This window comes from Haliaeetus albicilla, chromosome 4 (genome assembly GCF_947461875.1).
Source record: "Haliaeetus albicilla chromosome 4, bHalAlb1.1, whole genome shotgun sequence".
NCBI classification, from domain to species: Eukaryota; Metazoa; Chordata; class Aves; order Accipitriformes; family Accipitridae; genus Haliaeetus; species Haliaeetus albicilla.
Genome location: NC_091486.1, coordinates 40,705,949 through 40,733,095, shown reverse-complemented (window position 1 = coordinate 40,733,095; position 27,147 = coordinate 40,705,949). Strand labels below are relative to the sequence as shown.

At 38.1% G+C, this 27,147-nt stretch overlaps 1 protein-coding gene across 1 annotated transcript in view; it reads right to left on the bottom strand.

Moving 5' to 3' along the window:
- SPAG16 (sperm associated antigen 16) overlaps positions 1-27,147 on the bottom strand; it is a 439,096-nt gene that overhangs the window by 122,087 nt on the left and 289,862 nt on the right. The window contains exon 14 of the mRNA XM_069782045.1: positions 4,149-4,214. Coding sequence (XP_069638146.1) covers positions 4,149-4,214 — 66 coding nt within the window. The remainder of the gene's footprint in view (positions 1-4,148; positions 4,215-27,147) is intronic.

The window sequence follows — 27,147 nt, the reverse complement described above, 5'->3', positions numbered from 1 at the left end:
TCAGTTCTATAATTATATTTCTTATGCATGGAGACAGAAATAAACTAGAGGAAGAACCTATTAGCCCTTTTGCATGTATAATTGAACACATTTAATACTACTAGGTAACCTTTGCAAGTAACTGGCTTTAAGTTTATGCAAAGAGGTGAACACTTTGAATACATAAATAACAATAAGAGCAGATAGTTTTTTGATTTTGTATTCTGTTCTTTTCTTGTTTGTGTCTGGTAGATGCAGTCAGACGTCCCTGGCTTTATTTGGCCATCCATAGAAACATCTGAAAGATCTGACTTTCACATCATTTGGGCGCAGTAATGAATAAGAACTGACATCAAATATCAATATTATTGGCCCAGCTAAATGGTAGCTGACATCCAACTGGAGTGCTGAAGAGGTAAACAAAATTGAAATTTTGTTTTTGTTTAAAAACTGTCTGACATTATTTGTCCTTCAGTAAATCAATGGAAGAATGACCTAAATGCTGTTTGCATTTTGGCTTGGGGAGGTAAAATTGGGCAGTTGCTATCAAGCATATTTTTTATAGTCTTTTAGGTTTTCCTAATATAAGATGTAATTCCAAAAATACTTTTTTTGTTTTAAGGAAACTTGGTAACCTCTGTAATGATTTCTTAACCTGCAGACATCATACAAACACAGCATGGCAGATACAAACACAAGTGAATGAGAATCATACTCTTACTTGAACACAAACAGATGTATATACACACACATAAGGGAGCAAATTTTGTTCTACTTCAAATTCGTAATGATTCAACCAAGCATCTACAGTCTTTATACTTCATTAGCATAGGTGATTTGCCAAGCTGGGAAAATGCTGTGCAAAGTATGGACAAAACTTACTTCAAATGCTATTTAGGCCATATAGATTTTATATTACATGCCAATGTTCAATAACAGATCACCATTCCTCGTATGAATTCTATTGTATGAAATGTCATTGTTTTCCCTTGGTTGTTGATCAAAAACATGTACTAAGGTAAAAATGTTAGTGGTCTGATTTTTCATATTTGCATGAATTATGCAGATGCACAATATCCTCTCCATAATTATCCACAAGACAAAAGGAGAGGGCCAGGGCTGACTTGGACATCCCTGCCTTGACGTTCAGATGTAGGCATTTTGCCTTTCCACCACCTTTTGCCCACCTTGAGCCTACACTTGTGCAGTCATATGGAATCCAACGATTAAATGAGGTCACCTCAAATCCCAGTGACATTCAAAAACTGAGGAAACTACTTTGCCTCTTAGGTGCAGTCTGCACTTGGGTTTCCCTATCTTTGCTTTCCCAGGTAAGGTATGTTCACATATATCTTTTACTGCACTCAGAGCCTTTGAAGAGAGCTGGAGGACACGTAGTTAGCCTCTAAAAAAACATCTTTAAAAGCACACACACGTGTTTCTACTCAAAGGCTTAGCCCTCAGTGGAGAAGAAACATCTGAAACATTTTTCTCTATAGAGATAGTTGTGTTATGGGGACATGGGAGTAAAAGGAATGGTAACATTAACTTTTAGGAGGAAAGATGCATTTTTCTACGTCTTCAATTCAAAAGCAGCTATATGGATTTTGCTCAAATTTTCTCAAACTTTCCACAGGCAGAGAAACAACTTGGAAAACTGCAGAATTCATACACTGCTGAGACTGTTATCTTTTAAGTCCTGACATTACCACAACTACAGAAGCTTCTATCAGGGCAATGTGACTACCCACCAGATTCTCCAGAGAGCTCATGTCCTAGCAAGGCAGCCTCCAACAAATGGCCATGTTTCAGTGGCCAAACTGGCAGTTATGTTGCATAGACAAATGGCTAATTATGGAATCTGAGCACTATTAAGAGTTCTGGCTGTAAATGTTGCCCACTTAACAAAAACCTATGAACTACAGTTTCAGGAGCATGGTATAGTAAATAACTAAGACTTAATCAGTTTCACAGAGTTTAATGAGGATTTATTAAATTTATATAAATGCATTATTCTTTCTTTCCTTCTTCCTCAAACAATACTCTTCCCCTAAAATATCCCTCAATTTTTGGACACACTGCCTGGATGGCTCTCTGATCTAAGTGGAAAACTTGATCTTTGTTCTTGTATTTTCTCTACAGGACATCGTGCAATTAGAATTTCATGTTCTTTCAAAACTCCGCACCAAGCTGCCTGAGACACGACTATCACAAGCCCACTGAAGTGACTTAGGAGCCTACTTAAACTGACCTATATGCTAAGCAGAAAGAGTTAATCTCTTAGGATCTTTCACCATTACAGCACTGCACCCAAAGCTCAACCCTACAGACAAGACTTCTGACAAAGCACGGGATGTGCAGACCCATGATGTTAGGGCACTTAAAAAAAAAAAAAAAAAAAAAAAAAAATCCAGGTGGGATTCTGTCAGCAATCAGCCTTCAGTTTTGCCATTTCAGACTTAAGAAACCAGATTTTTCCAACAAATCTTTGCATGGCTGCAAAGCTTCTTTGGCCAGGTTTAACCTTTAGGCTTTCTGTTGGCCACTCTGGAAGTGATGTTGCACCTTTGTCCAAACAGTCCACGATCAATCTCCAAAATCTTTCCCATGAAAGTATTGTTGAAAATACTAATATTTCTATAAAAACCTTTTTTCCTCATAAAACATAGATCTTTTAACCAAAAAAAATGTCACTCAAAACACCTTCATCAGCTTGCTTAGGGTGGAATATTTTAAATTCTTAGTGGGCAAGCACTAGAGGGTAAGAAAACAGTTCTCTGGTGCTATATTTGTTTGAAATAAAGCCCTTGCTTTGCTAGCCAACCAATGTGACAACTGTAACTTGTACAACCCGGGACCAACTGCTTAGTCTTTTCAGTAGTTTTCCAGTACCTACGGAGTTAATTTGTATAACTGCAATTACAGCTTTTGAAATTATATTCCTCACTCAGTTTAATCAATGCTGCACTAGATGTTTCCATTTTTACTAATTCAATCATTAAGAATGTCAACCAATGATTTTAGTCTAGAGTTTAATGCCAACTATAATATTCTTTACCAAAATAACATGCTTATCTGGAAGATTATCAGCACACAGTCTTTCAGCTTCCTGTTAATCATTATAGGTCACATTAGAGCATGAGGCTCTTTGTAAATACTCACGTTAAAGACAGTGCTATAGTATTGCTATAGTATTTCCCTCACAATTCTTGCTACTGTTAAATATTTTTTGTTCCACACCATGGTGTTTCAAAATACCGAGAGGCAGGTTGTGCCTGCCAAATATACAGATACACACATGCAGCCAAGAAAGAATTAAGATGCCTTGGGAATTCTTATTCCCGTCCTTGACATAAGCTTATACTACACTTTCTGCTACATCAACCCCTAGGGTTTCCCCTATAAACACATAGGGTTGATGTAAGCAGTTGGTAAAGCAGTAGCTGATACTGAACAGAGGAGAATATTCAGGATCTCCTACAGTAAAAAATTAGTATCTTGCTCTGCTCGTAATGAAAGTGGCCATGAGAGCACAGGGAGCAGGAACACCGCTGAGATATTTTTCAGAAAAGATGGTCCCCGAGAGAAAAGAGTGGAAGTGGTAGCAGAAACCAGCACATGCCTCAGCACTTCCACACCAGCTTTAAAGAGCAGTGTGGCCAGGAGAGCTAGAGGAAACATACATCACAAATGTTTTGATTGTTTTAGAATATTTCACATCACCTCAAAGAAACATTGTGGAAAAATTACTTTCCTTCCAAAGTTAGTAGGCATTCAGATCACAGTCTGTCACCAATCCCAATCAAAATGATTCTTTTTAGACAACAACTATAAAACTAACCATCCAGGAAAAAAAACTAACAGCAAATTTCATTTAAGTAAAGTAACTAAATGATCATGACAAAGGAGAATGGCTTAGATATCATGCGCTGATCAAAGGAGAATGGAGGTAGGCGCAAGGAGGGGGCAGCTTTATTATAACAGTCTCTGGGACTCTGCTCTGGCTGGCAGGTGCACGCCACACCGAACCACTCTAGAAGTCTTTACTAATAGTGAATTCAGCGGCAGAGGTATCTGTTTCACCAAAGTGCATGACAGTATTTACTAGAGCAAGGAACATAATGATTAAAAAAAAAAAAAAAAAAAAGAAATTTGTACGCAGAACTTACCTTCATGTTGAACGTAGCATGATTACAGGAATGCAGGTGACCATAGAATGTGTAAACACGGAGACCCTAGGAATTAAACATAAAAAGAAAGCAATTAAATAAGTTACAGTGATATAAATTATTCTATACCCTTGTAAATAGAAAGACCTTGAATTTATGGCTGTGTGCAAACCAAGGCACTTTGTGTGCTAAAAAACAGCTCCTGATTGCTAAAGAGGAACACATTTCTCACAATTACTAAGGATATATATCCTTAGTTCACATAATAGATAGCAGAAAAGGTGCATTCAAATATCACAAAATAAAGCCTTGCCAGAGGGTTTGAATTAGAAGGTGTAATCGCTGCTTCCAAAAGACTGAGCTCTTGCTCTTAGGCAGTGATTCAGTACATGTCTCTTGATATTCCACACACACCATTAAAGTCTTCCTTAAGGAACCACAAGCATGAAATCAAAATTAATTATCTTTTGTCATCTTCCACATTAGACTGTAAGCGACGTACATAGTGCAGTAACATATGTCAGATGTCATCACTGATATCTGACTTGTTCTCCCAGTACAGGAGTCATCCAACCACAGCATCTCCTGCTAAAAACCCTGAAGTCTTCAAGACTTCCCTGTTTTCATAAAGATCACTGGCTTCATGGGTAACAGTAACAAAAATACTTTCTATTAAAAGTGAAACCGACTTTGAACAGTGTAATCATATCCTGAAGAACAAGTTTGCACTCTAAGAAAACATTTTATTGACACTGGAATTGAAAGACAATTTGTTACATTTTTCTAGAGAGACGAGAAAACCCAAAACCAAGACCTGAAATTCCTATACTCATCCTCGTAGTCCTTCTTTGTACTTATTCCAGCGTGAATCAATCTCTCGGGAACAGGGGTAACATAGGTTTATCATACCACTGTCATACTTTTAGAGTTTATACCATCAGCTTAATTCCATTTTTATTTTCCCAATCCGAAAAAAAAAAGAGAAAAAAAGAAAGAAAATATCATTCCTGCTCTGATGTAAGATATTTGATTTCTCTTTTTTACTGACAAAACCTCCTACATTTTTATCATCAGCATGCTTTATCAGTATATTCTCACTGTTTGCAACAAGTCCTTTCAGGAAAGTAGTTAATGAGGTTTGACCACAAAGCAATTCTGGAGGGACACTACTCAGTAATACTCTGTAGTTCATATTACATCTCTGAATCATTTAGGATAACTCTGTCCAACAAAACAGCAGTTAAAGAGGATTAGATTGCTGTTGTATCTCAGGTGTTAAGAGCAAAGAGGGGAAAGAGCTATTGAAGCTGAAGAGCAGTATTGATGCAGGAACATATGGGTATCCATTATCTGCAGATAAATTTTAGTCGGAAATTAGAAGACAATTCTCAAACAGCGAGATACAAAAACTCCCCTCCACTCCAAGTAGTGGGGATAAAAAATTCTCATTAATTGTAAGAAGCTGCTTGAAAAGTCTGGAAATAAATTACCTTCTTCTGCATGTGATCTTTTGCCTGAACTTTGAGACCAAGAAGAATCTTTCCAGTCTTGTTCATAGGGCATTAGAATACAAATCTCTGATAAAGCACAGAATTTAATGCTTCGCAGAATTCCTTTTGTTTAAAAAATGTCACCAAAAAAAGGTAGCAGGCTACTTTGGCAAGCATCATTTTGTATCTTACTGTATTTTTCATTTACCTTTCTGTCTTGAAGTAGTCTCTGCTTCAAGACCACATATACTATTGAGATCAAACTAGGAAATTAGTATTATTCCCATGGAAGGATTGCAAGACAAACATAACAAGAAAAAAAGGCTCTGGACTATTAAAAGCCATCCACTATCTTTAAAGAGCAAGCACACCATCCACTTTTGGCATATAAAGGTTGCCAGAGAGCAGTTCTTGAGTCCTCCACAGTTTTCAACAGACTTGCAAAGGGAAAAATTGCTACCCCCCCCCAACCCCTTGTATATTTACATGATTTCTAAATAATAAAATATAAATGAGGAAATCCTAATAAAAATGAAATTTAAATAATTATTATCCAATTATAAATACACTGTTGGAATAGAAATGTGATTACACAAAATTCCGCAAGATATTGACAGGCAAATTAAATTTGATAAAGGTAACAATAGGAGACAAAGATAACCCAACACATAAGAGCAGTCTAGCAAGAAAAAATTTCAAGGACATACAATCTACCTGGTGGCCTAGCAGCAATATCAATTATACCCAGTTCATGGTAACAAACCAAATGTTGGTGCATATTTTGCATGTAAAAAGTAGCCCTTGTAAATATAACTGCTGTTGCTCAGCAGGGCATAGTATTTACCCTCAGACACTCTCAAATACCACTATATCGACAGTAACCTTTCCACAAATACAGAAAAAGCATGCTATCACAAACCAAAAAATAAGAAAACCACATGGATGCCGTGCCATAAAATGAATGTGAACTTTCTGATTTCCCTTCTGCAAGTCAATTCAGTATAAACCGTCTGAAAAGGATTTTAATAAAAGTAATAATAATAATAATAATAATAATAATAATAATAAAAGCTAGATGAAGGCAATGATTCTGTAAAGTGTTTCTCAATACTATCACTGAAACTTAATTTCCAAAGTGCCACTTTATTTTTATTCAATGCACAGCTAGTGTTTTCTTTGCCAACACCAGGAAATCTGACTTTTGCAGATATAGATGCCATAAAAACAAAAACTGGAAAGCTTTCTATTTAGCTGAAATGTCCCAGCAAAATCAAACAGTAATAAATATTCTCTGGATCAGAGCTCATGTTAAGATAGCACTGAGCTTTCAGCATCAAGAGCTCAGCAGTTATGTTAATGATACCCCTTTTGCACATGCATTCTGCTTTTCAGTCTTTAATAATAAAATAATCTACTATAACACCACCAGGACCCCTGCTTCATTCAGCGTGGAACTGAACAGGGTGTCCACATTCCAGGCTTAATCTCCCTTGGAGTGAAGTTTGGAGCATTTCTTCATCAGGGGAATTTCACTGGAGCACCTTGCAAGTTGGTCCTTGGCTTACTAACAGCTTCTTGTCATCCAGGAACCAGCTATATTTAACTGTATTTAACTGCCATTTAATGGAGTTTCTTTAGGGTTCAAGACAAGCAGGGGCAAACATCTGGGACTTGTATCACAAGGAAAAGAGCAGAGGAAAAAAGAGGAGCTTGTCTTAATGTTAGAGAAGTTGTCAGTTAGGGAAAATTACACTCCATTGCTGCTACCTTCAAGGCCTCACTGACCATTACCACACTGACAGAGAAGACATTATCACAAATCGAGAGTAGGAGAAACAACAAGACATCAGAGCAGAACTCTGCAGCTGTAAAAAGGCCCCTCTTTTCCACATTTAACCAATGGTATCTATACTGTCCCCCTGCATATGACACTCTAGCAGTATAAAGAGCAGTAAATTATGTAGAATACATTGTTATTGTTAACTGAGTCATCAGGTCTTGATTGAAGTATTAATGGAGAAAATCTCAGTTCTATTCACTCCTTGAGCTATTGCCTAATTACATTAATAACTATACATTCTTCCTCTGCAGAAAATACACAGTTAATGGCAATGTTCAAAGAAAACAAAATATGAAGAGTTCTGCGTTGTTTGTTTTTTTTTTTAAAAGTACTTATTCAAACATGCACACACACATATCATTTTCCAGTTTGAAACCCAGAAATTAATATTAGAATCAGTGGTTAGAAACACCATGGCATTATGTTATGAAGCCTATCAACCTCTCAGCTTCCACTGAACACAGACATTAATTGCCCGCCTTGGACTGGAGCTATCTAAAAGACTTCAGATAGAGAAAACATTTCTTTTTTTTAAAATGCAATCCAGTATTGTAGAAAAGCAGCCTGACCTTTGGAACTATGGATCTTCAAACAGTAATCCTGCTGCAAAAGTAGTTAGACAAGGAACCTAAATTCAAATGATTTTTTGTTCTTACTTTCGCAGGATAAAAGCCCAAGATTTCAGAATCAATAATGAAATTCTGCTGTAAATCCTCCCTATTGTGTCCATATAGATATACAAATACCAGGGCAAGACAAGACAGGCTGAAGACAATCATAATTAATATACTACAGCTTCTTTGCATCGGTAGAATCAAGTTCAACCATTAACATGTAGCAGTTGAATCTTCCTATACTTATTTTAATTACCAGTTTTTAATTACCAGTTTAGCAGCAACGACAAAAAACTCCCAAACCTAAGAAGCCATAATTCAAGCACCTCTGGAGAAAACATACAGCCAAGAACTGTTGAGCATCATTTAAAAACTACTCATGTTTTTTAAACTCTGTTTTTTTTATTATTTTTCTGGATTTTTAACACACTGCTATACATGAAAGTCTGACATGAACAAACTTACTTTGCCAAGTTCAAAATTCAAGGTAATAAATCCATTAGATCAAGCTGAGTGTAATATACTAGGTGCAATATATAATTATCTTTATTAGTTTGATATGATATGAGCTTTTAGATAACAACATCTAAGTATGAGATTTTTCTAAACTGTTCAGATATGAGATTTATTTGTAATTTCTTGGTTCATTTAGAAATTAACTCAAAGAAATATGTTCATTCAGAAGGACTGAACTAAGAAAAGTGTTCAAACCATGAAGCACTTAACAGTGGAACTGTTCACCTCATTCTCTTTATTAAAAACAAACAAACCCTCCAAAGAGTTTTTCTTGAAAGGTTTAATTTTATTGGGCAGAAAAAACTAGTGTCTTGAATGCAACTTCTGATCTTGCATAGGTAAATTTTTTTCCAGAAAGTCATATCTAATACTTAGGAAGATCACTTCACTAGACTTGAACTTTTCCTAAAGCAAGCATCGTGTTAAGCATACTGTGATTACTAGCTATTGACTCATTGGGGAAGGTCTAACCTTTCTCTCAATCTCCCTTGCTGAATATGGCCAAGGGGTTCCCTTTTTACAGCAAAGTGCAAAATTAAAAGCGTGACTCCTACTCAAATCCTTGCCTTATTCATGACCTGGTCTACCTGCGCTTTGCATCAGCAAGGCGCTAGCAAGCGCCAAAGGAAACATGTGACATATCCAGTAGAACTGTGGGCTCTGAAGTCACTCCACGCTGCAGGGGAATTGCCTGCATTGTTGCCTTGAAGTAGGTGCACTGGAACATCAAAAGGGATTTGCATCTCTTTAGAACGCACGCTATAACAAAGTAAATTTTAAAAGAGAGAAAACTCATTTTCATGGGACATGACTGGAAACACAAAAACTGAAAGACTCTAAAAACACCTACCCCCTCTACCATTGCAAGACAGCTCCTTTGTTTTAGCCTCTCTTTTCAGCCCAGCCTGTAATAACTCACTTCAGCAATTTCCTGCATCACATGAAGTCTGTGTGCATCCCGTGAAAGGCCAGCCCAGCTGCTCGCAGCAAGAGCCGCTGTCTTCTCCATCTGCCCCATCCTGTCTCATCCAGAGGGCAGCACTCAAAGGAAGGCAAAAATGCATCCATCTCCCAGCTACTCCTAGAGGTGTTTGCGAGCACATGACGTACAGTATCTGTATGGTAAGCAGTGAACAAATTTGCAAAACAATTTTACCCGATAAGCTCAAGCACAGAACCTCCAGCATGGAGTTTGCTTCTGTTCTCCTCACTTGGAATAGACCCTTGGGGAAAAAATCATGCGGAGAAGACTGTTTCTTGATGTTAGACCAAGGGTAAGGCCAGGGCATTACTCAGATGTTTTGTAATCCTGTATTTGGGGAATAAAATTAACTTGCAACAGTCATTTCTGTGCCTTATTAGGCACAAGGACTCACAGACGCAGGTATGTACACCAAAGTTGAAGTACATCAGCTGTTGGGCTCTTTTTTTTTTTTTTAAACTTTATTCACTGCATCTTCCTAAAGAAATGAAAGAGAATTTTGAATCTCTTTAAAATGCATGAAGTTAAATAACAACTTTCAGACTATGAAACATTAAAAACTTGAGAAACAGCGTTTTTCTAAAGCTGCTAGATAATAGAAACTAGAAATAGAGCTCTGCCTGCCAGCTAAGCCTAACACCATGCTTTTCATCACAGACCAGCCTTCCTTTCATTTCAGAGCTAGTAACACCTCCTATTAAAAATACAGAAAAAACTAAAGCAACCTTGCTCTGGGACACTCCTGAATTATTTCATTTTTCTGCATCTGAACTTTCACCTGAACATAGCATTAATATGTCTTTTGCACTGAACATGCAGTCATATTCATTTTCTTAATTGGGAGGAAAAGTATGTTTCTAGGCCAAGACCCTGTATGCTAAATCTGTTCAAAGTGAACCTCTAAGGCTCTCCTAAAAAACACTAAAAACAGGAGTTTATAGTAGAAATGCTGACAGATTATATTCTTGCCAGCGTAATATAACCTGACTCTAAGATAAATGTTTCATGAATTAAAAAAGTTGAAAAAAGCTCCTCTGTTCAGCTTTGTTCTCCAGATGAAAGTGAATTATCTTTTTGTCTTCTACTGACACTTGGATTTTTGTACTGCAGTCTGCAGAAACCTGTAACCACAGGCAGTATTTAAACAGACATCCCATGTGGGATTCTCTCTTCACTAAACTCCTGTAAGAGACATCAAACTTCTAACTATATAAGGAGGAAAAAAGGTTTTACAGCAAGCAGATACCTTCCAGTACCTGCTTCTCTGAAGAGAGAGAAAAGTAATCTCTACCTGGAGAGATGACACACAAGCACAGTTCCACCTGCACGGCCAAGACAGACCATCCAGGCAGGGGGAGAGAGAAATTTCTTTGCTGGACCTATCATTCCTTTAAAAGAAAATACATAGAAAAAAAAAAATTCCCTCAAAGATATTGTAATCCTTTCACTAGAAGCAGACCTGACCTGTGTATTATTCCCCTGGTTGATATTGGCAGATGGCTTCAGTAACAGAAGCTATTGCATCTTAATAAGGATTCGTAAGGCAGGCGAACATACATCACCCTGTCAGCATCGAAAGAGCCAAAGTTGTTAATTGCATTCCTCCTATCCAATGTAACTCCTGGAGTTTCAATGTTCCAGTGAGGGAAGGATCAGTGGTGCAAAAGCAGGGATGGCCAGGGAAATCCCGTATGCTGAAGTCCATTAACTGCAGACTTCTCAGCATGGGATATGGCCTTTCCCCCACAGAATTAGGTGGCCCGTTTTTACCATAACTAGAGTTTATTTAAAATTAACTTGGTATTCCAATGCTTTGCAAAACATACCAACTGTTTTCAGGAGAGTAATGCGTGAATGACAGAAACCCTGTAGGACTGTCTAACATTAAACCTTTTGAGCTCTATTGCTTTAATGTAAAAAAGATCAAAAAGATGAATTATAAATGAGCGGAAGTAGCTGGTGCAATATAACTGGAAAAATTATGAGTGCAGTGAAAGTGCAGAAAAGAAATAGAAAAGAATTTCTGTTGGCTTTGAAAATGAAATTACATGAAAGCAGAATAAAACAATGAATACATAATTTAATTATATATGAGAAAAAGTGAGAGGGCTACATGGGAAACCCTTTCTTCCTTCCTTCCCACTTTTAAAGGTAGAGGGTTTGAAATTTTCATTGAAAGTTTCATGCTTGGAAAGTTTTTATTTTTCCTCTGTTCAGAAGTGAACAGCGTCTGGCCTGCAAGAAGACTACAAAAGGCGTGAGAAGCTGTTCAGTTGTATATTGTTCAGCTTCTGCACAGATATGGCTTCTGCATCTGTATCTACCACTCCTGTGCATTGTGTTTAGTGTCTGCACTCAAGAATTGTGCTCTTTCCCATGCTAATCTGATTCTGCTTCTGTAACAAAAGTCTTAAGAAATCAGCATCTAAGCAAAGAAACATGATGCATTATCTTCTGATCTTATCTGAAATGAGAAGTTGAGTATCAGTCTGAAGGATTTTAGTGCTCTTAAAACCTGAAGCTCAATTTTGGCCTGAATGCCAAACTGGTGCCTTATGTGAATTCATACCAGAACACTGGTTATTTTTCCTAACGAAAGAAAGGAAAAACTAAGTGTTTTTAACTGAAAAAGACAGTATAGAGGCAAAAACAGGTACATACACAACTATGATTATTAAGTAAGACAAATGAGGTGGCCCTAAAGTTTAAAAAAAAAAGAAAAAAAGAAAAAGCTGAAGAATTTCTTCCCTTCAAAGAGTCAATATAAATCAAGAGTAAGCCAATAAGATCAAAGTTGTTACTTGTCCGACAGCCATTTAGAGTGTTTACTTCTATTGCTATAAATGAATTTGTAAGCCTCTTGCATTCCCACCATGAATTTTGTTCTGGCAGTCATTATGCACCAAGTGCATCTCATCCAAATTTAAAATGGCAGATGCACAGAGAAAAATACCAAAATAAGAAAAATACCAAAATGAGAAAAACAAAAAAGGGCAAGTTATACATTTCTGCAGTTCTCATAGCACTCCTGAAGTCAGGTTCTTCTTTGATCTCTTTTTTCTCCATTAACCAACAGGAAGGGATTGACTAGTTCCCAAAGTAGGGGTCTTGGCAAAGAAACCAGGATCTGAACTGAAATGGAAAGCGTCACTTGTCCACCATGATCTGGTTTTCCTAACTACTGCTGCTTTGGGAATAACAGTATTGCTCACCTGAGGGACTGAGATCACAGAAGGAAATCCAGACTATTTGGCTAGAAACTGTGAAGAAGATATTAATTGGAAAAAAGTCACTGAATTTAAAAAAAAAAAACCCACACAAGAAAAAAAAGAAAAATTAACTGTTTCATTTTAAAAAAGTCTTTAGATTTCGAAGTATCACCAGTGGAAGAGGAGGAAACATTGAAATCAGGTCTTATAAACACACTGTCCATAGATTCTATGCACAAGATCCTGCATACACTGTCTACATGTTCTGAGTCAAAGGACAAAAAAGGATTGTAAATGCCTATCAAAAATATTCCTAATCTTCTGCAATTTCAAATTCAGAATTTTGTAAGTATTCAAAATGAATTTCATATCAATATTTTCAAAAGTGAGATTTTCTAGAGAAAAGAGAAAGTAAAGCAGGAAGGTCTGGGTAGTGATGGAAATAGTTACATTTTTTAGTAAGTCTGCTAAGTTTTATTTAGCATTCAAAGCACAAATACTTAATTACTATCTCAGTGTCTCAATAACATGATGGTTAACTTCCATTACATTTAGGAATAAGCAAACTTTGTCTCAAACTTGCACGCTTTTTATGTTATGGGCCTTACATATTTTTGGCCTCTTGTTTAGCTGAAATACAGATATTGTGTGAAAAGGCATCATCCTTCTTGTCATTGCCTTACACTACCACAAGGACGTATCACAAAATAAAACAGATCTGGGGCTTACTGAAGCTAACGACAAAATTATTTCCAGTTTCACTCACAGAATGAGGACACTTGGTAATGCCTTTGCTAGAAAAAAACTTCCACCTGATGTCAAGTTTCACTGCATATGAAATTACCTATGTCAATAAATATGCTTATGCTCAGACCAAAAGATGTGTAAATACATCCTTTTGACTTTCATCATACAAAGCATTCCCATTGGAATTATCTTGCTGAATCTCAGTCTAATGATTACCAATATTACTCTTTCACCATGGCACTGCCCCCAGTAGAAACCTGTATTCAGTCTCAGTGGGAAAGGAATTAGGCAAAACACCAATTTTGAAAGTCCCACCTGCTTTATAGAGCTTATTGATCATTTCAGAGAAAAAATATTTTAATCATTAAAAATACACTCTAGTGGTTTAGCTTTGTTAAGCTTATTAATATTTTCCAATAAACTTAATGACTTAAATAAGAATAAACCTATTTTTTAATCCATCAGTACTGGCACTTTATCTGGTGACTGGACTCACAGGACTACAGAGTATGTAACTATTTATGTCACCTTCAAAGAAGCACATGTAGGAGGGCTGAAAACAGAAAATCTTTACTGGGAATATCTCACAACAAAACAAATGTCATAATAAGTTATGAATACATACATACATATATACATAAATGCATAGTCCTTCATGTGCAAGAAGATAGGTCAAAGAATAAAAATATTGAAAAAAATTATTCCAAAGCAATATGAACACTTTCCCCAAAATGTTTTTGTCTGGTGCTAACAAGGTTATTGGGGGCAAGGGCGATAAAAACATTTAGCATCTGAGAAGCAAGACCTCTTCATCTGTTTTAGCACCATTTTCCCAAGATGCTCACATTATGGCACAAATCGCAGAGATACTGAAAAGAAGTAAAATCCTGGAAGCCTTTTCAGAGACCTCCTGTAAATTTACAGCATGATTACATTACGTCTTAAATTAAAAATTTTCTTACAAAGTTCAGCCTAACTGTCAGAGTTGCCAAGATTAGATCTGGGACCAAATGTATTATGACTAAGCTCAACGCTGTGTAAATATTAGGTCCATTATTCAAACTGCTTACAGGACACCGTGAGCTTGATTTTACGTTGATAAAAACTCCCCATGAAATATCTTTCCCGTGATTTTTCCCTAGTAGGTGTTGTGGCACAGGTCCCTATCTGAGCAGAAAGAAAAAGTAAACAGCAAGTTCCCATTAAAGGATTTATATCATGTATGTAGCCTCAGACAAAAGAATTCCAGTAGTTGGGGTTTGTGACTTATTAACGGCAGTCTGCTCTGTAATTGTCGGTGAAATAATCTCATTGACACATACAAGTTAGGAAATAGAGGTCTCATTAACAAAGCCTCTAGCCTTTATTAGATCATATAAATAACCAAGAGAGCCTGCAAAAGATCGATTACAGCCTTTAAATGTTTACAGAATCAGTGTTTAATTAAGACAATTTTAATATGCAAATTAAGTCTAATTATCATCATTTGTTAATGTTAGTTTGCCTGGGCTCTAAACAGCTGCAAATATGGTAACAGTATCATATTTTTGCTGCTTTTTTTTCCTAGGAAGAACTGCAGAGGAAACAATCAGGTTGTGCTACCAGTACGTATGAAAGCTTTCAAAACCACATTTCCATTTATCATTTGGAGATGAAGGTTAAAAAAGTGCTCAGTGTAGCATAAAATCTAGCTGAAATGTTATGCATTTTTTCACCCACTATTTTCTAGAGTGCTTTAATTAATGTATTTCCTTCAAAGTAACCAACCCCTCCGGGAGCTTCTTTTGATGAAAATCTGCCCTTGTTCAATGCAGTGATTGAATAGATGGGTTTCTAACACAGACCATTGTCACTCAGAAGCTGTTATTGGGACTTTTTTCCTTCCTACCTCCTCCGCCCCGGGAATGATAGGTAACCCTCCTGTGCTGAGAAGCCACAGCATTACGGCAAAGCCCCTGGAAATTAAAGTGTGAAGCAAACGAGAACACAGCCTTCAGCAACATGATGGGAGGAGCAGCCAAGGAGGAATACAATGCAGCAGGGGAGAAAACAAATGTCTGTGTTCTGACTCTTGAAAAAGTAAAATTAAAGCCTCAAAGCCCTGTGAATTTGTTTTAGGAAAGAGGGTGGAGCAGCTGCAACACAATCCTGGTAAAAATCATCCCCTTTTCCTGATGCTGCTGCACTCCTGCCACCATGAAAAGCTGCACAGATTAAAATGAAGAAAAAGAACCACTCACCATTGGGCGGTATTAATTTGTTGTTGAAAGCTTACACTTTGACAGAGGGGAAAATATGAAATGTTTCTGTTTGTAACATTTTACAATACAGAAAGTCACTTCTTTATTTTTCTTTCCCATTACGTTTTCTTTGCTTATATTTCCAATGCTTTGGACCTTGTAGCTGCCAAGGCCTCAGCTGGTTGAGGGTAAGAGGAAAGATTTCTACTTTTACTTATTCTGTAATAATTCGGTATTTCTAAGTAAATGAAGTCCTCATAGAAAAAAAAAAAAAGGACATGCAGTTACAATAGGCAATGAGTCTTTCAAGACAGAATGAATACAAATGTAATAATCAGAGTAGAAATACAATACAAGAGACAATCTGAAAAGCCCCAATTCAAATGGGAGCAGAGTGGCTCTCACCCAGCATCTTGACTGACTAGTGGATGAAAAGACTTCATATAGAAACTGCACTTGGGTACAGCGCAGAGCCATGGTTGGGTAGAGATCTGTCAGGCAATGACTTCCCAGCTCCCTTTTGAAAGGTCCTACCTGGAGATAGTCTTGGAGAATGCGGCATGTTCATTAAAACCTGTGCATGCTACTGGCGAAACAGCAAGTCCACACAGAGGTTGAGCTAGGCTAGGGGACAAATTTGGGCTAGGCGACAAAACCTTATATAGCAGGAGCACCTAACACTTGTGAACCTGCAGGCAATGAAGAATCAAGTCACAAAATATAAAGCTGTTGAAGGGGCTGCTGAGGCAGCTGACAGGTGTTGATGCTGGATTTGTAGCGTGTTCCCACTGAGAGCTGTCTGCAAAGGCACAGGGTTTCTGCGCAGACTAGTGACGACTGTGGGAACTGTGATCATTTCTGGGTGAATATCTGAACCTGAGAAAACCACAAGAATTTGAACTAACCATACATGGAAGGGAGCACCTACAAAGTTGCATTTTTCTAAAGCTCTCTATTAACTGTAATGAAAACTTTTTTACTTATCCTTCATTAACTAAAATGGCCAGGATTTTCACAGAGCCTATGGAAGCTTGAATTTCAGTGGAACTTTGTGTAATGAGTGGAAGAAGTACATTTTCAGGAAATACCTGCAAACCCAAGAGCAGGGAAGAAAGACTGGAAAATAAATGCAAACTAGGGCACATCTAGTAGGCTTAGTGGAGAAGTTTTGTGTTCAGACACAGTATACATACACTTACACCACTGAGCTCTGAGCTACACCATCAGGACTAGGACAGGGAGGGAAAGAACAGAGAAGTACTTCAGAAATTCAGTTCATTCAGTCATTTACTACAGCGCTGCAATGCTGTGTTAGCTGGTTTTGCCCAGTGGATGTTTTCCTAAAAGGGGAAGTCAACAGCGCTGGTACACTTCATACAGACAGTAAACTGACAGCAAAGGAAAGTGAAGTGACCAAGACAATACTTGAGCCACTAATTCACAGCCAAGGGTTCACAGTCATCTTCCAGGTCGCCTCCATGCTACTTACTAACATTGGATAAAAGACAGTCCTTTTTAGCCCAGCTGAAACTTCCCCAGGCATGGGAAGTGCTGTGCCCTGGTATACCTGCTCCAGTTTTCCAATCCAGTTGCACACAAAACCAGCTACTTCTGAAGAAAGTTCTCTTATGGAACAGGCAGCTATGCTGTCCATAAATATTATTTCATATTCTCAAGTCTAAACTTACTATTCATATTAAAAATATATGAAATACATTTTATGTTTGACATATTGTATGGTCTCATTATACATACAAATGTCCATTCACTTTTGTAACCTGCTAAAGTATTGGCCTCAGCATCTCAAACCTGCCTGCAGCTCCAGTGATGGAAAGTTAAAAACATTCCCAAACTCCCTTCTATCTCTCTGAGTGTTGTTATGTGCACTCAGCAACATAAAAAAGTACCTGAGTCACACACAGATCTGATAAATTCCTAAGATATATAGACATATCTCCAAGTAGATATACTGTCAAAACCAAAAGAGTTTTAAAAATTAATTCAGAAAAAATTATCTGCATTAGACATGCACATCAACAATCCTGCTCCATAACAATGTTCAGGCATCTACCAAATTAAATGCTACTTCTTATGTAGTGATCTTCACAGTGTTCAATCTTTTGAGCATCCAAGTTTCAAGGACATTATTATAACTGTCATAAATAAAAAGTACTACTTAGACAGCATTTTACACCCTGAACAGATTAAGCCTCTGTTGAAGTCTTACTCTCCAATGAGAATGGAATTAGTGCCCATTTTACAATGTGGTGAAAAGGAAGTATGCTGGCATACATGGCTGAAAGCTGTGGGAGGAATCCTGACACTATGCTTAAGCAGAGCAGGGCAAAACAAATTTTCATTCCATTTCTCAGCTAACACTGAGCACTCAGCATGACTCAGCCTATTATATATGTTTTCCAGGTCAAAATTTTCAACCACTTGATTTCAATTAGTAAAGAATGAAATACAACTAAAAGTTTGTCTTTTCAGAAGACATCATTATATTTTTTTTAAAATGAGAAATGACATTTTAATTTTTTTTGAAAAAGTGCCTTCAGTGTGATTTGATTATAAAGCCCCAACAAATATAAGACGTCTCGTCCGTCCCCCCCCCCATTCTCCTTTCCTGTCTCCCTCATCACTAGGGATGGTATACATAGTTATTCCCAGATCTGAAAAGTAGAGCTCATTCATTAATTTTATTGAGTTTGTAATTTTTCAATTTAAGCCAGATCTTTCCTGATTATTGAAAGACAAGTAAGGATACCTTTTTTTTTTCTTTTAATTATAAAAAATACGCATTTAACAAAAAGAAGCTCAAAAGGAAAACACATAATGAACTTTAAATGCAAATGACCTATAACTTGCATTCCATTTCTGCAAATTTTCAAATAAAATTCTAAAATCTCAACCAAAGCACTTTGGTTTTGATTGCAGCTAGCTTTGCCGGGCTTGTGTCCTTCTTACCTTGACTCCCTGCAGGGAACTAGCAGGAAGCAGGATGCCCTGGGCTCCCCCTCCAGCCAGAGGATGCTCCACAGCAGCACAGGCTGGCCCAGGTTTGTGATCCTGATGTGGCAGGGCTCTGCCCTCTGTGCAAGCCATGCTGCTGTACAGCAGGGTCACCGCAATGACATGGCAGAGCTACCTCAAAATTAAATTCATGTCCTTGCATGTCTTCAAGACACACATGGAGCACCTCTTATACACGGTAGGATTATATGACTAGAATAGCCTCTCAGGTCTCATTGAGATGTATGTCTACCCACTGTACAAGACAAGATGGCACAAGAAGCATTGCACTGTGAGATATCACGTTATGTTCATTTTCTCTTCAGTGAACTGAACTGCAAATAAATGACTCGGAAACCAGCATGAAATGAGGACATATCACCAATGGGGTTTTATAAACATTATTTGTTAGAAGACGTAACTCTCTTAACAATATATGACCCATGACTAATTTCAGGAGGTCAAGGTGATCTTTGCCCTCCACTGTGTAGAGCATTATTCTTCTCTAGAGAAGTTCAGAGGTTAATGAATAAAGTGACAGCAAAGAAGAAACAAGACTAAGCAAGAAAATGCTTGTTCTTGGGCTCTGCTATAAATAATGCTCTCATTAAAATTCTGCCTTGGAAGAAAGGCAAGTCCATTAGTCTAGGAGCTAATTTTTACTGGCTCCTTAGATGTATGCATATTAAAAATTCAGCCTGTATAATTGCCAGCCATCAACCACCTAGTCAGTGCTGTTCTTGGAGTTTTTAATTATTTACTTCATTTGCATAGACACTCCAATTTATGATCAACCATTTAGTTATCAAGGGACAGTTTTAGCAATTCCTCTTTTACATTTTTATTTATTCCTTTGGTATCCCTAGCAGGAGCGCTGAGAGTGCCTTGCCCGAGCTGCGCAGCAGTGGGACAGGCCCACCCCGGCGCCTGCAGCCTGCCGCCATCACGCACAGCTGCGCTTCCCTGCACCCTTTCTGCCGGGGCCAGGGCACAATGTACGGTGCAGCTACGCAGCATCCGCTAAACACCCATATCCCACCTCTCAGCGTCACAGTAGGGTGCAAGGACATCCCTCCTACCCGAGACCTTAACCTCCTCCTCAGCTGCTGCTGAAGGCCCTTGCCTAGCACCTTGGCCTCAACAGAGGACAGAAGAGCTCACACCTGGGAACGTGCTGCCTCTTTGCTACGAGTGCTCTGGCACTTTGCCCCAAAGCTGTTCTCCTTTGGGTTTTCAGTTTGGAGCTGTTTTCTCCTCCTCCCACAACCTTGCTCTGTTGCCTGAGGATACTACTGCTGCAAAACCTCCACCACTGTTGCCCTTCCTCATTGTGAACAGGTCTTGGCTTTTGTCTGTTCATACTTCTGAGCAGACAGTACATGTTTCTCCTCAAAATGCTGTCTGCCCAGCTCCTTGGACACACAAAAAGGTGAGAAAATGTAGGAAGACACAGGCTTTGAAAAGAATGAGTTCTGCAGTCGCACAGGAGCGCGCCTGTCCCACCGCTTCCCCCAAGCGTACGCCCTGGGCAGCCAGGCTGCACTACTGCTGCCAATGCACTCTTCAGCTGGACATCGTCCCCCTTGGGCACCGCCGGCCCAGAGACAGCAGTCAATCTTGAAAAGCCACCCGACTTTTTGTTCATCCTTAAAAACAACTAAGTTATCGAACAAAAGATGTGTTGTCTGTCTTCAGTGTTCAATGGCAGGCTCCAGCAACAATGGGAATGATTGATTTGTAATCCCTGGTATCATTGTGCTCCTCCCTGGGTACCATCTCTGACGGCTTTTTGCAGACAGGATACCAGACAGCAAATGCGAAGGGAGCAAAGCAGCCTTGCCTGGCAGGAAGGGAATTGATTACCAATCCCTCTTTCTGCCAGGCAGAATTTCTTTGCTGAAATTCATACTTTTCAATGGGCTGTCTACAGACAGCCTCCAGATGGCTTTGGGGGAAGCAAGGGCAACGACACTAGAGATTACAAATCAATCACTATTATAGAGCCTTTTATTTGGTAGAAGCTTCTGAGCAGAAAACAGATACCAAAAATATGTAATATGTCCTGATTTTTTGTTTGCTGTTTCCTTTCCTTAAGCTCCTTTATGTCCTCTTTTCCTCCTGACACCACTGCTTTCTGTTTTTTCACTGTTTTTACTTCTATCTTTCTTACTACATATTTCTCATTTATACTTGATTTTATCCTTCTATCATCTTTCTCACTGCTAACCTACACCATCCATAGCTACCTGATATGGAAGTAAAACATGATCTTTCTACTCTATGCTGTTGTCTTCCCTTTCTTTCACACCCAGATCCCTCTTCTCAAAAAATGGGACAGTAACACTGACAGAGAATGGAGCAAGGTCTACCTAATTTTTACTGACTTGAAGCCACCGCAATACATCATTCTGACTGCTTTTGCTCATAGCAGTATGTCGGGTTTAGTACGATAGGATCCATGCAGTAAGGACAGAAGGTAACAGAGAGTCTGGCAAAAGATTGCAGCCCCTCAGCTGCCATATAAAACATCCAGGGAAAGCTCCCCATATGCCAGGGTACACCCACACTGCTGGGCACTGAATGTGACAGTTGTGACACTTCTCATCAGTGCATTAATTTTACAAGGGAGATCATGGGTGCAGTCCCAGCTAGCCAGAGGAAATCAGAATATATTGTTATTCCAGAGCTTTCATGTGAGAACAGTCCTGAACACCCAGCACACAGGTCTGATTTTACTCACATTTATGCTTCCTTCATGTTTTAATTCATGTTCTGTTATTAAGAAAACTGTTGTCAACTACAACAAGTAAGACAGGTATTGACAATGTGTTTGTTGGGGGGAAATAGACTTCTTTTAACAATAGACCTGATCAAGAAAGAGGTCAGTTTAAATAAATCAAGTGACATGCATTTAGTAAAATAAATATCAGCAGCATTGAAAATCGCCTTTTAAAAATTTTTGTCTTACTGAATCAAAACAACTTTCTGTTCTAAAATATTAACAAGTTTAGATTTAAGTATATTTTTAGACACTGAAAAATAGATCAAAATTGTCAAAGGAGAATATTCAAAATTCTGGAGACACTACAGTTTGGTTTTGCAGAACAGAGACTTTATCCATGTATTGATACACACAAAGTTTTCAAACTATTGACTTTTCATCCTAATCCAAGTAGGAAGTTTTTTTTTCAGAACCTCAGAAATGCATTTGGTTGTTAAAAAAACACTTCCTCCCAGGAAGGATGTCACTTCATTGTTCAGAGATCCAAAATTAGGGTAGAAAATGTGGATATACCTCTTAGAACCAGCATTTCCCCTGCGTGAAACATCCACTATGAATTTTCAGGTATACCAGCTGTTGCAAGGGACGCTTCTGAGTTGTGACACCACTACTGTAAGGTAGACTACATGACACAGTTCAAGCCAGTCATCTTCTACAATCAGATTAATTCCTACAGCCAGAGAGTAGCATTTTCGTAACAACACAAGAGCACAAAGCTGTGGGCTGAAGACTGCAAAGAAAACACTTTGCAGCGGGGCATGAGAGTGCCATGAAAACAGCATGGCTTATGCAGCAAAGAGCAAAGCTCAGATTTGATGTGTCTTGCTAAATTATTCAACACTGTGTCCCTTCATACCTCATTCAAACTCTTGAGAAACACAGTAAGATGGTGGAGGACGTGTTTTTTACTTAAGTTTGTTCCATTTTGCTATATCTCCAGTTGCACAGTATTGGGCTGAAATCAAGAAGTGAAACGAAACAAAATTAAAAAGAAAAAAAAAAGCCTGCATGACCCATTTTACGCATCTAATACAAGATATGGGGATCCAAATTTCTATTTATGATAAATTTTTTGACATGATACTGTCAATTCCGGCCAGACATGGGCTCCCCCAGAGCAGCAGAGCAGCTCTTTTGCACAGCCCATGCCAGGCACTGCAGAAGGTCTGTGCTCTGACCTCAGAAGCCCTTTTGGAGGGCCAGCATGGAAACCCTCCAGCTTCCCTCCCAGGGGATGAAGAAAATTTTAACTGGGACGCTGCCTAGCATATAAGAGACATTTGTAAAACAAAGATGTTTCCACAGAAATATTCAGGTCAATCAGCATTTTATGATGAAATTCTCTTTCACCAGATAATTTTCAAATAACATTAACAGAGATTTTGTGTTTAGGTTTATAACACATCCTTAACCTCTATAATTATTTGGAAAACTATATACGACAATAATTGTGTTAATCTACTGATTGAACTATTGGAAATTTTGAGATTTTAACAAAATATTTCTTTTTATTACACCATTTCTGACAGTTGAATATTGCTGAAAATAAATAGCAGGAAATTATTTTAATACACTCTTACTGCACATTACTTTAGAAGATTGGTCTAAAATGCTAAAGACAGAACCAATTTATCTAAACAGAAGTATTTAATACCAGTATGGATTAGCATTATATAGTCAGGCAAAAACTATGGATAGAAACTGCAATGCTTTTTCCATTTCTTGTCTTAAATTAAGAAAAAGAGGGCTGCTCTAGAACAAGTCAAAACATTGCATTTTATACTGGAAAGAACATGTCCTCCTTCAAAATCTCTGCTAATTTAGTGATGCTCATAGAGCAATTTGGTGATATACAGAAAGTTTGTCTTATTTGACACCATTTGCAATCCATGTTACCTGCACCTGAAGGCTTGATCATTTCCTCTAAGCTCATATACACAATGGAAGAAGATTGATAGAAAAGGAAAACAATTTTTTGTGGCTTTTTTGTCTGCGAATGAAGGCAGTAAGCCACTGTTTTTCTGAATCTGTAATTTTATGCCTCTATGTTAGACAGATGTTTATCTAAATAATTTAAATATCTGTCTTTTCTGTTTTAGATACATTTAGTATTAAGGGATGCTCCCTGAGTAACAGCATACATTAAAAGTTAATTAAGAGGAAGTTAAAGGATAAGGAAAGTAATTACTTTTTTCATACCCTCAACAGGCATTTATTTCGTTTTGGCAGGTTAAAAATGAGAAAATTCGGAGAAAAGGTATGAAAATCGGCAATACATATTTTTAGGAAAAAGCTTTATTATCCATTTCCTTACATGCTAATTAGAAAATGCAATCCACTTGCTAATGTTGAGTGAGACTAGTAAGTAATATAAGTTGCTTCATTAAATTGTTTAATAACCAAACTTTTCAGAAGTGGCATGTCTAAGTCGAATCACAGGTAGTTATGGGCTGTCATCACAAAACCAACCCATTTTTGAACATTACACTAGTAGACGTTATTTACTGTTTTTTTTAGTTGTTATGTAGTGTTGAATAATAATGTCTTTATCATTTTAGGTTTAATAAAGCTATTTACTCTTGACTACTAATTAATGTTTCTGAGAGAGCAAAATACATTTAGAAAAATGTGTGCACACATACTCGCCCACATTCGTAGATGCACATTTTTTAACTTGCAGGTGTGTGTTCAACAATTGTTTAACTTTCATTTATAGCAAGTCACACTCCATTGGAAACACTAGGATCTAAATGAAAAATAAAATCTTGATATCAATATATGCATTTTTCCTCCAGAAAAAGAGTACTTTCTGGATTAAAAAAATTAAAATTAATAACAAAAAAATGTCACAAAGGAAGAAAAAATCAGTCTTAGCCACAGCAAAGCTGCTCTATTTAAAATAGGACAATTAGACAATTATTCTTCTAAAATAAAGCCCTCAAGCTCCAAAGATGTTATGTGCCCTGATGTCAGGTCTCAGAAAGACTGTACTGGAGATGAGTACATGCATACCCTTAAGGCTGATTAGCTGCAGGGTGTCCTCAGCCAGCCCCAGAAAGGCAGTCCCCCATGGGGGAATGTCAGCCCTCTCCCTGCCTATGCTCAATTGTATCCAGCTGAACTTCATCATCATGGGTCATGTCTGTTGCTGTCCGTGCCGGGCAGGGGGGAATGAATTTGAGACATGAGGCTCTGCATTATTCAGAGAGGAACTGACACACAGCTTATTTTTAATAACATGATTAAAAGGCAACCAAAAATGAGAATACTCTGCAAATCCATAGAAGATCTTGCAAAATCCTTTTTTCAGATTTGGAAAGGAAAGATTTTAGAAGGAACCAAATTCACAAAGCCCCACCCCTAAACCAACATTATTCAAGTATGTTACACAGTTTTTCCCAGGATAAAAACTATGGGGTTTTTTTCTTTTATTTTTTTTCCCCTCAAAGCATGTTGCATTTTCTATCCTATTTCATATAAACTTGACTTTTTAAAAATTCAAATTATATTCATTACAAATATGACTGAAGCCTATTAGCACTTTAACTGTGGAAAATAAAATACTTAGGCCCCAAGTTTCTTATGTGAAAAGGTTTGACTTTAAGTTATCCCATAGCCCTTCTCTGTAACAGTGGCACTGCAGGAGAGCCACAGAGACAATATGGGGCTTGGTGGGAGACCATGCCTAACAAGGCATGTTCATGAGGTCTCCCAAATGCTCCAGGGCCAGTGAGGGCAGGTCTCTCCATTTCTTACTTAACCAAAGGAAAGCAGAATGACCAGGACCAACATGGTTAGGATCATGGTTAAAATACAAATTGTGTGACTGTATGCAAATTTTCACGAAACACAGAAGGAAAAGAAAATAAAAATAACAAAAGTAACTGTCACAATTATAAACTTCAAAATAAATGGCAAGTAGAGTTAACGAAAGGGCATTTTTCAAGAGGATGCATACTTTCTGGGGCACAGGCCCTGAGACAGGTGGACATGCTACCTGCATTTCCAAAAAGCATTGAGTCCCAGACTCAACTTTCTAGGGTTCCATCTCAACCAGTAAAACCAGTTGCATGCCATTACTGGATGGGGCTGAAAAGGGGGGAAGGGTTTGGCAGCAGGATTGGGGTAGATCTTGGAGTGCAATGTGTATCCTGACCACTCCTGTGGCTTCTTGCTAAAGCAACTCTTTGTTGCTTTTGCACAAACCTAGTATAAAACAGAAGAGATTTAAATAAAAAGTAGGACTGTGATACAGTCATATCAGCATACATCACTGAGTACCTCCTTTCCTGTGAGCTTGTTCACAGTGGAAAATTGTACCATTGATATTTATTCTAGTCACCAACTGGGGAAGATTACGTACAAAGGCTTTGCCACATTGCTAAATTTTGCTTCTCACCCATCAGTTTTCTTCCAGTGTTTCCAATCTGTGTGTGATAAATGTCTTATTTTTGAAAGATTATTGCTTCTCTATAAAACATTTTTGAGGAGAGGGAGAGGAAAGAAACAATCAGCTGAGTAAGGGACTGGCATGTAAAATACTATCATTTGCAAAATACTGGCCTGAAACCCACTTGGAGCAGAGAAGCTGGGCTTGAGCCACAAAAGAGGAAAAACAGGAATGCGATAATCACATTTTTATTTTTAGAGAAAATGAAAAGCTAAATAAACTGTAAAACCAGCATTTACCAGTAAATCCTTTCTGTCCTGAAAACCACACTGAGTGATGCAGGAAGTCAGTTCTCAGGGGATCAACTGGTGGTACCTTTTTGGCAGCGTCTCATTCCTCCTGTGTTGGTGCCAGAACACTAGGTCCTGAAACAATTAATTTTAGTAGTGCTGCAGCAAACTACTGCCAGAAGTCTGAACTTGAGAGACAACGATGCTGCTGCTGAAGCTTGTTTTTCTGCCCTAGCTCTGAAATCACCTCACAATTAAGAGGGGCTCTGAGATTGCACTCCTGAAAAGAAGCTGACGGACCTCAGCCTGCCAGGAAAGCAGGACATGAAGCATCCAAACATAGCGTCTGTGAAGGGATTAGTGCACTCACAATTGGATTTGGCATGGGATAGTGTGTGTGACTGGGACTTATGGTAGGGATGAGGAGTTGTGTGCTGACTGCTTTGATAAATTTTACAAGGATTTATCAATTTACAATTGATAAATGTGTATCCTTGAGGTAAGCCTAATTGTTCTAAGGAAAAAAAAGGAGATACCATTAAACACAGGAGGAGAAAACACACAGAGGAAGTTCTGTAAGCAATCCCACAGCACTCTGAGGAGAAGCTTGCCTCCAGATGAAGAGCCTGGGCAAATGTTACTATGCAAGAAAACCTGGCTGTTAACTAGAATGACACAGCAATTCACACCACTGATTGGAATACAGTCCTGCTGTTAGGAAAGTCCAGACTGGCACAGTGACAGAGACAGATCTCTTTTCATTGCTTCACATAAATTACAGCATGTAATTTGCATTGTACTCATTGCTGCTGAGTGGGGACACTTGGGGTTCTCAGGATATCAGAACAGACAGTTCTCCACAAAGTGAGTCACTACTAGTTTTGACA